Raw genomic sequence first — 14,310 nt, forward strand, 5'->3', positions numbered from 1 at the left:
TATGCCAACAGACAAATTTAGGAGTATCTCTAGTCTGGGGTTTACTTATCAAATAGAGGCCTGGCAAGACTGATTTGTGGTGGTTTTTTTTTTTTTTTCTTAGGCCATCATGATGGCTCCCTGGGGAGGTTTTGTTGAGAATCAAGGTCGGCAATTTGGTTTGGAGAATGCCCACAGCCAAGGCAAGAGTAGGATTTCTGAGAAGTCATATCCTCCTGTACTGAGATATATTGTGAGATTTCCATAGTATCTTTGTGACCAGATATGATTTTCGAAGAACTTCACCTGCAACTTTTACATGCGCATGTATATATATGTACACACATATATATTTATACATGTGTATCTATGTAGAAAAATATTGAGAATTTAACTTCTCTTAAAGTATGGAGAAAATTTCTAAATATTAGATATCTACAGGATGATGCTCAGACTGTTACCAATAAGCCACTTAGACTGAAGCAAGCTGATAAGTCTTTCATTAACTCAATGCCTGAATCTCCTGAAAAGTAAATAAATTTGCAGCCCACAAAGTTGAGGGGGAATACTTAAGTTCCAGCAGGAATGAAAGTGCCTTTAATCTCAACAGGCAATGTAATTTTTAGTACCTTATGTTCAAGGACTGCATTCCAAGCTGAGGAAGCACTACACTAAGCACAAGCTGTGGTTCCCTGGGATGTTGTGGAAGTGTCTTGGGAAAACACTGGACGAGTGGGTCTCTGAGAGCATTCAAGTCCTTGTCATGCTATAGATTGGGTCTCTCATGGAACCCTGGTCTTTGATTTATGTGAAGATTTCTGATTTCATGGAGTATGGTGGGCATGTTTTCTACCTTAGCTTTTTAGCAAAGCATTTCTTCTGTAACCTCTTACATTCTTGTTTAGTCTTTCAAACAGAGTGCAGCAGAAGCTATGTTTCAATACCTCTTGACTGCACCATGTTTTCAAGAAATTAACTTGTCTCATCTCTTGATATCCCTGTGCATTACTGGCTGGTCTGTATACAGCCATTAGACAGAAGAAGGGGTCTTTGGCTATTGCATTAGTGCCTAAAGGGGATCATATATATTGAAGCATGAGATGTGTCTTGGAGTTCGGTATTCGTGTTCTGTTATTGCTGATGTCAGTTCAGTGTTCAGCCTTTGACAAGGGCAAGCAGTGAAGGATATACACCTCAGACATCTGGAGAAAAAGCTTCTAAGTTACTGTATGTGCTTCTGTTTATTTCATAGAGGCTCTGTAAGTGTTTAATTAGAAAAGCAGGCTGTTTTTTTTCATGTTCTTTGCTTAACATGGCTTGGTTAATAATATTTCTGACACACCTTTTTTTTTTGACTGTTTATACTGGTGGCCACTATTGTGCAGATGCAGCTGTGCATACTGGACTATAGGAAATGATGTATCTGTTCTACAAAATTTAGTCAAAGCTAAAATATTCATCTGACTGCACCATCTGTCTTGTGCTTTCTCCTCTATTCATTCTTCAGGCTCCAGCATTACTTGCACACATAGTCACATTCTGATTGTTGTCTTTCTAGTTCTGCAGTGAGACTTGTAAATATTCATCATGTTATGTATATATCGTGCTAGGTGGCTGTGTATTATTAGAAATCCTGGGCTTTAAGCACGCTGTCATCCATTGTTCAGTAAACAGAATTACATTGCCCTATCTTTCATCTCTTCTCTAATGAATCCGTGCTAATTGATTAATCAGTGCTGTTGCTTCACTATGATAATCCCATATGAGGAATAGTAGTAACATAGCTAGCAATTATGAATGTATGTTTTACACTAAGGAAAACGTATTGTAATACACTGTAAGTGACAAACGCAGATCAGGAGAACAGGAGCGGTGCCTTGGCTGGGCTTTGCATTCCAGAGTGCAGCTCTGTCTGCCGGGAGATGTGGGCCAGGTGGGCCTGATTCTAGGTGGTCTTTGGATGTGAGTGTGATCCACTAATTACTGGTGCAAGGAGTATCACGGGCTATTGCCAATTAGTGGTGTGTTACAAAAAGGCATGCCTGAGATGTGGGCAGTATGATCAGTTACATCTTTTTCAAAGTTTCAGCTGATGTTGGTTACAGAAGTGACTGTCTTCTTGGCTTAACTATGGCTATGACAATGACTTTTAAAATGAGATAAGGAGCATTCTTATACCATTACAGCATTTTACTGATGCTACTGTTTAATTTTGAAAGCAATGAGTAGAGATTTCTGATCTAAGACAAAGCTTAATGTTGGCTCTGGCAGGCTGATGGATGGTAATGATTTGGTTTTCCTTGGTGTTACAGAATCAACAGAACTATGGATTCCTGTTGACCAGCCTGTCTTGTTGAAGGCATCATGTTATATGCTACCTTCATAAAGAGAATTGGCAGCAAAATATCAAATAGAATCTTTAGTGAAGTCCCTTTTTTAACCTTGAAAATGGGTGTGGTTTTTAAATTCTGGAAACTGTTGTTGTTCACTCCCACTATTAGTGGTGGTGGTGGTGAAGATATATGTAATTTTCATTTGGATGAAAAAGACACCTAAATTAATTCAATAAAGGATTTATTGCAAGGAATAAAGATGCAAGACTAAAGTATCATTTCTACGTTCAGCTTTTAGACAATACACATTCTTTAGAAGCCTTTCAGATAATATTGAGGGCATATTGGCATAGCAGAAGCAGGAAGTTTTGATGTGATAGTGCAACTACATTTGTAAAGGCTTTTTTTTCTTCTCTGTGTTGTACATTAGTGGTTTGTTGGTTTTGTTTGTTTTTGTGGTTTTTGTTTTGTTTTATTTTAAGTGCTCAGAATTAGCTGTTTACGTGGTGTGAATAAAATCCAAATTCCATTTTTGGGGGACATGGTGATGTGGCATCAAACATAAGACTGTCTCAGTAAGATTTAGATGTTCACTGTAATATTTTCATGAAGAAATTATCCTGCTGTAATGTATAATGGTTTCAGAGATTTTTTGTTTGCTTTCAAAAAGGGATACAACCAGTTCCTCTTCACACAAATAAGGAAGGAGTCAAAATACAGATTTGTAGTTGGCAAATCAATTGTAAAAGGTTCTGTCAATTAAAGACCTTGGGAGGCTTAAAAAAAGTGAGTCAAGCTAGGGAAGATAATGTTGATGTTTCTCTGGTCGGAGAAAATTTGGTGGATTTTCTTGTAAAAATATGAATTTATTTCCTATTTTCGCAATATTGATTGCCCAATGGCAGTTTCCAACCAAGAGAAGGAATTAGTATGCATTTGTAGAGCTAATGATAGTGCACTTTTTAAATGATGCTTGTTGCCATGGGAATGCTTACAAATAATTTATATAGTGACTCAGATGTCCAAAGGTTGTGCACTTTCTTTGAACACAGATTTTTGTCTCCAAGTGGATGATACAGAAGAAATCAGAAATTTTAGCTTGGATGCACCTGCTTCTTCACTGCCTTCCGTTGTCGATAGCAGTGGTAAATCTCTGTAAATTAAAGACCACCCATGTATTTCTGGACAGTAAATTTAGCAATAGTCCTTAAAATATTATTAAAACACTAAAAGGTAAATAGAATATGAATACTAATATCCTAGCAGAATCTCAGGATCTATCTACATGACCTCTAACACAAGAGGTCTACTCTAGACACAAGAGTAGCTATGCTTCAGGTCAGCCAGAATCTTTTTATTCTCTCCTCTTAGCATGGATAAGCTCAAATTAATCGTTTTGCTGAAATGCAAATAATACTGGCTTAGGCATACTGGCCTCCTCATGCTGCTTTATAGTGTCTAGTTGGCTTGCAGTGCAGGCAGAGAGCTCTTGTATGTCTTCAAAAGACCATGTAGACACACTTCGAAACAGTAGAGTGGTACTTGTCAGTAAGATTTTCTACCTAATTTTGGTGCTACTTTCTCCTGTTAATATCATTTTCATCAGGAAAAGAGCTATACATTGATTTTAACTCTTTCTGCAGGTATTGATAAACTAATTTTTAGCTGATACTGGACAGACCTTGATATTTTCTAATTGTAGAAAATAAAGGTACATTTTCTAAAAGTCTGTACACCTTGTAGAAGTCTGATGTGTTTTCTATCACAAAAACCCCTCTGGAAACATCAGTAGCATATGGATGTTTGAATGCCTACCTGATCAAAGTAGGCAATCAAAATCAGCCTGACAAATTGGGGAGAGGGCTAATAAACGTATCCTCTGTTTTAAAGGTACCAGTGGTCGTATATCTGGCCAGTTACTCCATCCTTTCAGTAATTATTCCAATATTGACAGCTCCTAAAAAGTTGTGGAAATTAACCATATTACTTATGTTTCCAGTAGTTTTTTTGGTTGGTGTTGGTGTGTGGTGCGTTTGTCCTGTCATCTCGCCCCACCCCCCCACCCCCCCCCCCCTCCTTTACTGAAACATTTCCTTTTACTTTCAGAATTGGTTCTTGGCCAGTAGAGGTGCTAGATCCAAATATTTATCAATATGTTATCACTGCTTTTAAAAGCAGCTTTCTGCTGCTTTGGAAAAGACATTGCTCACACCTCACCCTGGAAATTCTTAAAATGTTGGGCTTAAGTCCAGAGTTTTATGTGCAGGAAAGCTACTTCTGGAGACTTTTAACTGAGGCAATTTTTCCGTTTTTCTTTTTCTCTGAGCCCTTCACAGAGGGAAGTACTTAGGCTCTCAAGCTGCACCTCTTCCTTCCCTTCACCCATGTAAAACAACTGCCAAGAAAGTTGTGAACTCCAGTACTGTTACAACTAGTGGAATTTTTTTTTTTCCTCAGTGTTAGAGAAGTTTTTCATCTGAGGGCTCTTGGAGAGTTTCATGACCAAAATTATACAAAACAGGTTTGATCTCCAGGCCTAAAACAATCCGTGCTGCTCTTACTATTTTTTAGGGCACTTAAGAAACAAAGCCTTGCTGTTTCTCTGCAGAGAATGCTCCTCAGCTAGATTTTGAATGGTTAAGACTGGAAACAATTTGGAGTAGATAGAGCAGGAAGGGTTAGGAAGAACATTTTGAAGGTTGATTATCAGCAAGGTGTGTTTTACCTGTAGAGGTTGAACATTTCCAGAAGAGCGCAGTGGGAGTTAAGAGGTGAGAAACTGGCTGAGGTAGCTTATGTCGCTGAAGAACTGAAGCTCCTCTGGTTTTGGTTCCTGCTGACTCCTGTGCTCCGTGGAACTGTGTAAGATATTAACAAATCTTGCCCATGTAGAAGGCATGGGCTTCAAGGTGCCTGCTGACTTTGAGCCAGTAGTAATTAGGTGGGTAGAAGATATTGCCTCCCATGCTTAATCCCATGAGATATTCTTCCCCCCTTGCTTCTCAGTGTGAGAGCCCTGTTTACTACTGACAATTTGCCTGTTCTTTTGACAGAAGTTGTTGACCACTGAGCTAAGGCATAAGCAGTAATTTTGAAAATATATGTGTGTGCGTAAGATGTTCCTATCCTACTCTTTACGATGATACTGAGCACTTAGTTGAACTATGTGTGTGATAGAGTTACTTCTAATCTGCTTCAGTGCAAAGTGGCCCAGAGTAGTTGGGCTTGCCAAAGGGGGTTTCAGCCAGCTTGATTTTTGCATTGAGCAGCACAGTGTATGTAATCCACCAGTACAGTTCAGCTATGATGATAACCCTCAGCAGAGACTGGTTAGCAAACAATTTGGGGTAATAATTTCTTACTCCAGACTAGTTCCCAGAAGAGTGTCTATTTATGCCCTTGCTTTAAAATACCTTTTTAAGTGCCAAGTCCTCATCTCTCACTACAATATTGAAGAAATCCATTGGTAGTTGAGAGGGGCGAAAATGTTGCAGTTGTGTTTCCTGAAACTGTCACATAATTGCTAAAAGCCATTCCATACTATGGCTTTTCTTTGTGCTGGTCTAATTAAACCTGAATCCACCTGGGTATTATTAAAAATACCTGAAGACATACAGCTATTCTTATGTTGAAAAATATCTTTTACTAGTCCAGTAGAATACATTTCAATTGACAACATTGAAAGAAGCTGTATGATTCTTATTTTCATATTTGTTGCCTGGCTAAAAATCATCTTTAGCAAGGGATTAATTGCATTTGTAGGTACTGCACAATTGCATCAATTATCCATTTCAAATGAATTCCATTCTGAATAGTTGAGAGGATGGTGTAGTTCAATCAGTAAGTGAAATGGAGGTCTTGTAAGCTGTTTCAAAATACTTAGCATGTTTTATGGAGACGGAGTGATTTAAATCAAGCAGACTACTGGAAAAATAAGAAATATGCAGTAACAAACACTAATATTTTTTCCTTCAGTTTAGCAGCATTTTATTAGTTTGCTTTTCATTGATTTTTCCATCCTTGACATATTGATGATAGAGTTATACTGTGGGGATGTTAGATGGTTAGGAATTTTTTAATTGAAGTAAATAAGTTGTGCGTATAAATAAACTTGTTTAAGTATGACGGCTTGCGTGTCTATAGATCAACGTCTTCTCTTTTGCACAAGCTTTGTAATAATTAAGAGCCTACTGAGGAACTTAATTTTCTATTATTGGTTGGTTTTCAAAGGTTGTTTAATATTTCATTACACTTATTTAGAAGGAAAAAGGGAAAGTTACAAATTAATCTGGGATTTTTTTTAAGGCATTGTTATGCAGGCTTTTGCAATACTGAACCATTCTTAAATATATTTCAGGAAGTGGTTTTGAGTGTTATGTAAAGCTGTGTGGCCAGGAAGAGTCTGGTATTAGCTTGGTAATGAAAGGTTAGCTAAGCAGTTGGAATGCAGATATTGACACCAACTTTTTTTTCATATCTCATGTTTCAATCACTTTGAGTTTTGTGTAACTCATTGAAAATTGGTATTTTACAGTGTGTAATGTTTAACCTATTCAGAGCCTCTGATTGTAATGCTTTTCCCCAGTTAAAAAATTTTTTCTTCTGCAAAGGTATTTTAAGAATCGGTTTCTGTTAACTGATAACTTGCTACATGTTTCAATTGTCAAGAGTGTTCCCTGGTCTTGAGATAGCCTAACTCTGTACTTTGCAAGTAATAAAGATAAAATAACTGTTTTCTTAATGAAAGAAGGGTCACAGCTTCGATTAGGCCCATTGTGGATTTAAGGCCAAATGGGGGAATCTAGATACTGATTTTAAGTCTAAAACATTTTTAAAACCTGTGGTTTGCTGCATTCTTCTTTTTGCAGTCTGAGGGTAGAAGGAGTATCATAATGAAGGGCACTGGTTATTGTGGTCAAACAAAGTTTCTTAGCCGTTTCAGAAATGCACATACACACACAACTTACCGTTTTGTCCCAACTGACTGAAGTGAGCTGTGGAGAAGCCTTTCTTAGGCAGCCACGTAGAGCTGGCCAGAATTTGAAAACAGCACTATATCTCGCTGCTGGACATCAAGATATGTGTAGCTGATTCAAATAGGGTTATCATATGTTAACCTATACTTGGTTATATTATTACTGTATGAAAAAGGGTCTTTAGGTGTGTGCCTTGAGCTGTGTGGTATTGGGGGATTGTCTTCTTTATGCAATGTCAGCTGTTGTTGCTGTAACTAAAGGTAGACACCTTTACTTTGTAACATGGACTAATTGATTTGGCTATATTTATGAAAGTGCTAATTTTTAAAGCTAAAAATAGTGCTATGGCTTTTTTAACTCATTCTGGCTGTCAGAAATGCTCACATGATCCTGAAAGTGTTGCTAAAAATGTTCAGTTTTTCACTATAGTAATTAAAATTGTCTATTCTGAGAGCAGTAGATGAGACATTTCCTGCATCTGTAAAATAAGCATCCCTTTCACCCCCAGGTTTCCTTGTGTCTGACTTTGTTCTGTTGGTAGGATCTGAACTCCCACTGAACCTTCTTGGAAGAAGATTTACTGTTGGCCAAGTAGGGAGACCAAGCTCTGCAGCCTGCCACCCTGCTCTGTGACCTTATGCTTTAGGGTTTGGATGCCTTTCCTTTGTTTTGAAAAGCTGATGCCGCCAGGGAATACAATACTGTAAACTGGAACTTCAGACATATATTTTCACTTTTAACTGCATCGTTAAAAGAAAGCTTCAGATAAACATACTTTCCCTTGGGTGTACCAGACTGCTTCAGTCCTAATTTGAGTAGATACCATGTGTATTTCTTCTATTAATAGATCTTATTTATTTCCTTCAAGTTTATTGTTAGTGTTTGATGACCATTTTGTACTCTTAAGTATAGCCTGCACTCAGGATTTTCTCCTGTTGTTTATGTAGACTTCATATGCTCCAAATTTATCTAATTCTGAGATTTGTCTCATGTTGGTTATTGTTTAGTAAGAATTTCTTTACACATAGAAGAGGGTGGTTTTTGCTACATAGCTTTTCTAAAAGTGATGTATTTGGAGTTTTGTACTACCTGCAAACTTACTTCTTATCTTAAGAATGGTATTCTGAGCCTACCAGGGAGAATTGAGGTGATTTAGGGCTCTTTTATGGCTCCTGGTGGCCTGTGAGTATTTCTAAAGCTGTCTTACTGGACTAGGTAGTATAGTCCACTCTTGGGTGAATGTGCAAAACTTTGCTGCAGAAGAACCGCAACAAAAAATTTCTTTTTAGCTAAAATGTAATGCAAAACTACGCTATAACCTATACACTAGGAAATAGACCTGGTGCAGTGTTTTAAAGAACAAAACCGCGGATTTTCTATGTTGCAATGGTAGTGAGAAAACAGAGCAATGGGGCTGGTTCGTAGCCTGGCTGTCAGGGCAGCTGTCTGCTGTGTTAGCTGCTCAAGGCTGCACTCTTTGTTTGAAATACAAACAGTTGTTTTGACCGTTTTCAGTCAATCCTGTCTCTCCCTCTTCCTTTTCTAGCCAGAAACAGATACTTTCATGTCTCTGTCCCTAAGTGCCACTATTGCTTTATGAAACATTTTCAAAAAGTAAAGACAAAAATGGAGAATTTCTCATACTTCCTAACCTCAATAAGACCCATGACTGATTCCAGCATATTTATTCTTGGTGCTAATGTATGTCCATGCTGAGTGTTGAATGGAGAAGACTGTGCAGGTTCACAGAGTAGAAAATGTTACTGATACGAACTCTTGTCACTCTTTCTACTGTTACACATACATGTTTACTTAATTTGAGAGCTGTCACACAATAAATATGAGACTCTTTCAAGCATTTGAGTTACAGTTGTTTGCAGATGGCTATTATTTAATAGGATCCCTCTCTTCTGCTTCAATTGTAATTTGAAGAACATGCTTTTTGCAGCACTAAGAAAAGTTACCTAATTCAAATTATCTCTATGTAAATAAATTTTAAAACTTCCACCATTTTTAAATGCATATGTTTTCTTGGCTTTTGTTTTTACCACACTGTTTTGCATTTTATTCCTACTTCCTAAGTGAAAAATGCAATTGTGTCACTGTAAATCTATTACAGTGTCAGCTGAATTTGAGTTGTTTTAGGAGACGATGTCATTAATTTGGCTATTGTTGAAAAACTGACAAATGGGTCTTTAAAATATGAACAAGAGATTGAAAATTTTTATGTGCATTGGATTATTGTCTTCTAGTAGTATCTTTACTTGTGCATTGTTGGTTTGCTCTCCTGCTAGTTGAGCAGGAGATGATCCGTTTAAATTTACTGTACTTCTAATGAAATGTTGAAGTATGAAAGGGATTTGTCCATTTGTAGTAATTGTTACATGACTGGAGCTCTAATGTTATTCTGAGAGCTCAGTTATCATTTCAGTGTTATAATTAATGTTTCCTTGATCAGTTAAGCCTTTAAATATATCTGGCTTTGTGTTTACTGACTTAAGCACGTGGTAATCTGTGATATGAGTGAGCACTATATGCCTTCAAATCAAAAAAGGTGGTGGTGTGCAGGATGGTGACTGTGACACTGAACTTGCCCCGGTGGAATTTCTGGAGTCACTCAGCACACTTCAGCTCAGGAGAGGGGAAGAGGGTAACTTTTCTTTAGGAGTTTTTAACTGTAAATTTAAAAAAAAAAAAAAAAAAAAAAAAAAAAGGCAGCAAGCTGTAATTGCAGTTACGAACTCCAAACTTCATCCTCTAATTCCTCACAGAAGTTTTATCTTGTGGAATGATGGAAGTGTGGAAATGTGGAACTGTCAGGCACCTCACAAGGCTGGCACAGGAATGAACATGCCTTGAAACATTCGTGATGTGTTTATAAATCTGTTCTTGAAGATCTCTACTGAAGGTCTGATACCTCTAATATCTATAATAACCTTTTTATCCAGCTTCAAGACACTTTTTGCTGGTGTGGTCTTTAGCAGAAAAGAAAGCTTTTGGTTGCCATCCTTTTGTAAGAACCTCTTACCTCGGAGTTTAACTGTGCCCTTAACTAATGTTGTGCTGTGTCACCAAATAAATCTGAGACTAGAATTGTTGATCAAAAAATGGTTCCTTGTGGTTTAAAACCTGTGAATCAGGCAACAGAAACATGGGATGAGTTTGTGTTCTGAACATCGTTATTAGTCATTACTGTGAGATCTGTTTCCCAAGAAGTGAGGATGAAGGACAAGTAGGGATGTAACTTCACTACAGCAGGAACAACAGTAACCAAAATCCCAGAAATAGAGAAATAATGTAGCTTATGCAGGCTTGTGTAGACTGTGAGGGAGGCTTTTAAATAGCAAAACGTTTTTGAGGTATGTGTAGCAAGTTCTCAGTCAGGCACTGAACAGCACTGTGTTGCAGCTAGTGTTTGGAACAAGAGTGAGTGTGGTTACTTCACAACCCAAACTCTGCTCGTGGCTTGGCTATTTTCAACCTCCCAAAAAGAGCAGCATTTGTAGAACCAGTGTTTTCAATGGTTAGCTAAAGGAGGTTGGCTGTGTTGGGAGCATTATTGTTAAGAGGTTTGTCGTTTTCTGGTGTCTGTTGCTGTCAAGGCACTATCTTTTTTCAAGATGAAGTCAACATATGAAGGTTGTGTGTCGAGTTTTCTGTTACTAATGCGCTGCTTGAGGTTGAGGTCCTGATTTACGAGGTTGGTATGGAATATGCTTCATATAACAAGAATTGCTCCTTGACATGTGGTTCTGCTGTGAAAAGTGATTGGAAGAGATGGCACATACTCAATACAATTTTTAAAATAGTTCTTCCATTAGCTACAGAAGTTTGCTTTCAGTGAGCTATATTGGTCTTGCAGTGGAAGCCAAGTCTGTTGGCTTGTGCTCTGATTAACACACAAAGAGAATTGCTACCAATATCATAGGTTCAAATGCTGTGTGTGAACCAAAAGGAGATCCAGCTTGATTTATATTCCAAGGGCCTGCTTGCTTGCAAGGCTGGTCCTTATCCTTTTTTAAATGCAAAGCAACACACTATTGTACCCAACTCTCTTGATACTTATAAGCTGAAAATAAGTTCTACAGATCATGAGAACACCAAACCTTTAAAGCCGTCTTTCTAGTAAAGCCATCTTTTGAGAGAAATTAGAAGTTTTAATAGACAGTGTAGACCTTTTCTTGAAAACTGAATTACCTATCTAGTTGGCTCTGTTCTTTGGAATTGATAAATAACATTGCTACCTTTTGCCTTGAGGCAACTTCATACGGCAAGTATGTACACTGGAAAACTGTACCACTGCAACAACAAAAAAATAATTATTAACTTTAGGCTCTATCTAGTTAAGATCAAGTTCTGAACTGAATTCTCTTAGTGTGTTGACAGCTGAAGATTTATGTCTTCCAGCTATATACCTGTTGCAGAGCTGGCAGACGTGACCTCTCCAAAGAAGGTCTTTGTTACAGATTTTGCTCTGTTTACATTATTGCCATAAGGGTCGCAATGAAGTACAGTACATTAAAGCTAATATATCACCTGCTGACAGTGGTCTTATCTCATTGGTACCTCTTTCCGTCTCCCAGTGTGGGGAAAAAAAAAAATAATCAAGCATTAAGAGTCTAAGGATCACACAAAAAAGTTAAAATATAGTTTTCAAGAGCTTTAGCATTAGTATCAGGTCCCTGTGTGCACTGTATTTTTATGTCTGGCCAAATGGTTACATAATTTCTTTTTCTGTGAAGTCACTGTGAAAATATGTCTTTACCAGATAAATGCTACTAAGGGATAGGAAGAGGAGAAAAAAAGCGATTTGGTTTATCCAAAGTCTGTGGAATCTATTGTGAGAAAGGAGGTGTCTCAGAATGGGAGAGAGTAACATTCAGGTTTGATAGGCAGACAAGGGAACAGTACCACAGGCTCCTCCAGGGGAAGCATGGTGGGACTCTGGTGTGAGGAGCACAACTTTAGATACCCTCCCATTTCTCCAAATGCTGTGTCACATGCTGCATACAGAATGGGTCTTTCAGTCCTCATTGTTGCTTGAGGTGATGTTACTTATGCCTTGTTTTCTTTTCCAAATATTAACTCAAAAATATAAATACAGCCATTGTTCTATATGCATAAATATGTATGCAGTTTCAAAATGTGCTTTGAATTCTCTCAACAGGGTGCTTCCCAGGTGTCCTTTCAGGATGGGGAGATGAACATCACTGGGCCCACAGAACTGTTGGTGGCTCCGAGGGCCCGGCTCCCTGTCAGGTAGGAACACCTGTTCACTGCTGACTCAAGCGTGGTTTATCAACATGCAAGACAAGACTGACTTCTCATTCCAGCTGCACCTGTGACTCTGCATTGTGCTCATCGTCATCATGATCTCTTCCTCCTCATCCCTTTCCCATCCTAAAAATGCATTTGATTCACATACTGAAGTACATATTTGTGCATGACAGTCTTTTCCCTCATTGATGAATATGAATGATTTTATTATGGTGTTTGTAGTATAAGGCTAAGGGAGAAATATGCTACTATTGTATACTCTGCTTTTGCTTTCTACTCAGTCTTGCAAGTATTTAATGTCTTAAGATAAATCTCAATAAATAACCAGTCAGCTGAATTGTATAATCCTAAAATTATGTTTTCAGTTAAAATGTCACCTCTGTTTCTGAATGGTAAGGTTATTACTTTGCTAATCCTGTAGTAGATTTTATATGTATGTTTATACACTGTGAAAGCTATAGCCGATATTTGCAATGTTTCCCTGTGCATTGCCTCACTAGAGTAGTCAGATGGAATGCGTCCTTTTCCTCCCTTCATTTTATAACAAATGAGAGATGGTCAGTGCTGTTATAACTAAAGGTGGTAGTGGTCACGTTGATAGTTTGGGAAATAACTTTTATTTTGACCAGTCTAAATTTTGAGTAAAACTTAGGTAAATATATAATATGCACTGGAACCCAATACAGTAAAATTTGAGACCTGCAAAGCTGAAACAAGAGGAAGCTCAGTATTCTAAAGAGGTTTAATAATGAGTGTTGGGGTTTATTGTTCCTGAAATCACAGGGAAAATTCAAAATGGCTGAAATTAAATGAAAAAAATAATTTTACAGATTATATTTGTTACACTAAAATTAGCAAGCCAGGCTGCAATATAGTGTCACAAAGTAGGCTAGTCAGATCCTCAGTGGTGTTAACAGAGGATTTGACCTAGCAAATTTAGAGCAAAATGTTCCCATGCTGCTATTCTCCTGGCCCTCCATAAGCTTAAGTATCGCTTTTGACTAGTGATTCAGGTTGTGCTGAAGTCACCTTTTTGAGTAGGCAAAGGAATTCAGTCCTTTGTCCAGTATGTGGTGTTTGTTGCAGAACTGTAGTGGTATCATAGTGCTTTGTATGATTAAATTAAGAAGTGTTATATGGCAAAATTCTGCATGACAGCTAAAGTGTCAAAAATTAATTTGTTTCTATTTTGATAACAGCAAATAATAATTTACTATTATTCTGCAGCTTATAGTTGTTTGTCAAAACAGTGTAAAATAAAAACCATGAAATAAACAGTATCTGCATGCCTTAATCTTAGAGCATTTATCCTCACAAACACCTGAGAAAAAACAAGTGTCAATATTCTCATTTTGCTGATATGAGGTCTGGGAAAGGGGCATGAAGTTATATACCTGCAGTCTGTAAGGAACTTTGCAAGAGCAGGGTCTGTAACCTTGATGGTCTTCTGGGCCATGACAAGATTTGGGTAGAAGGATCACCTTTTCTTTTAGAGCATGTCAAAAATTAGTCTTTTCAATGAAAAAGAGTTAATTTCTTAGTTTTTCTTATTCTTTGAGTAGTCTAATTTCTTTTAAGGGAGATTTTTTCATCTTGGTAAGGTTGCACTTTTCAACTCATCTGTCTGCATTTTTCCTCCCTCTTGGAGGCCTCCTTGTCACCTACTTTGTATGCCATTTTGTCATTTCTTCTCTTGCCTGCTGGTACTGATACATATTTTTAGAACGGTCTCATCACGAAAAGGA

The 14,310-nt window shown here is 37.7% G+C and overlaps 1 protein-coding gene across 3 annotated transcripts in view; it reads left to right on the forward strand.

The window, feature by feature from the left end:
• Positions 1 to 14,310, forward strand: part of PARD3B (par-3 family cell polarity regulator beta) — a 422,752-nt gene that overhangs the window by 170,983 nt on the left and 237,459 nt on the right. For all 3 annotated transcript variants that reach the window (XM_086465416.1, XM_086465413.1, XM_086465414.1), the window contains exon 5: positions 12,456 to 12,547. In XM_086465416.1, the coding sequence (XP_086321542.1) occupies positions 12,456 to 12,547 (92 nt within the window). The remainder of the gene's footprint in view (positions 1 to 12,455; positions 12,548 to 14,310) is intronic.

This window comes from Leptosomus discolor, chromosome 5, assembly GCF_034619465.1.
Source record: "Leptosomus discolor isolate bLepDis1 chromosome 5, bLepDis1.hap2, whole genome shotgun sequence".
Taxonomy (NCBI): domain Eukaryota; kingdom Metazoa; phylum Chordata; class Aves; order Leptosomiformes; family Leptosomidae; genus Leptosomus; species Leptosomus discolor.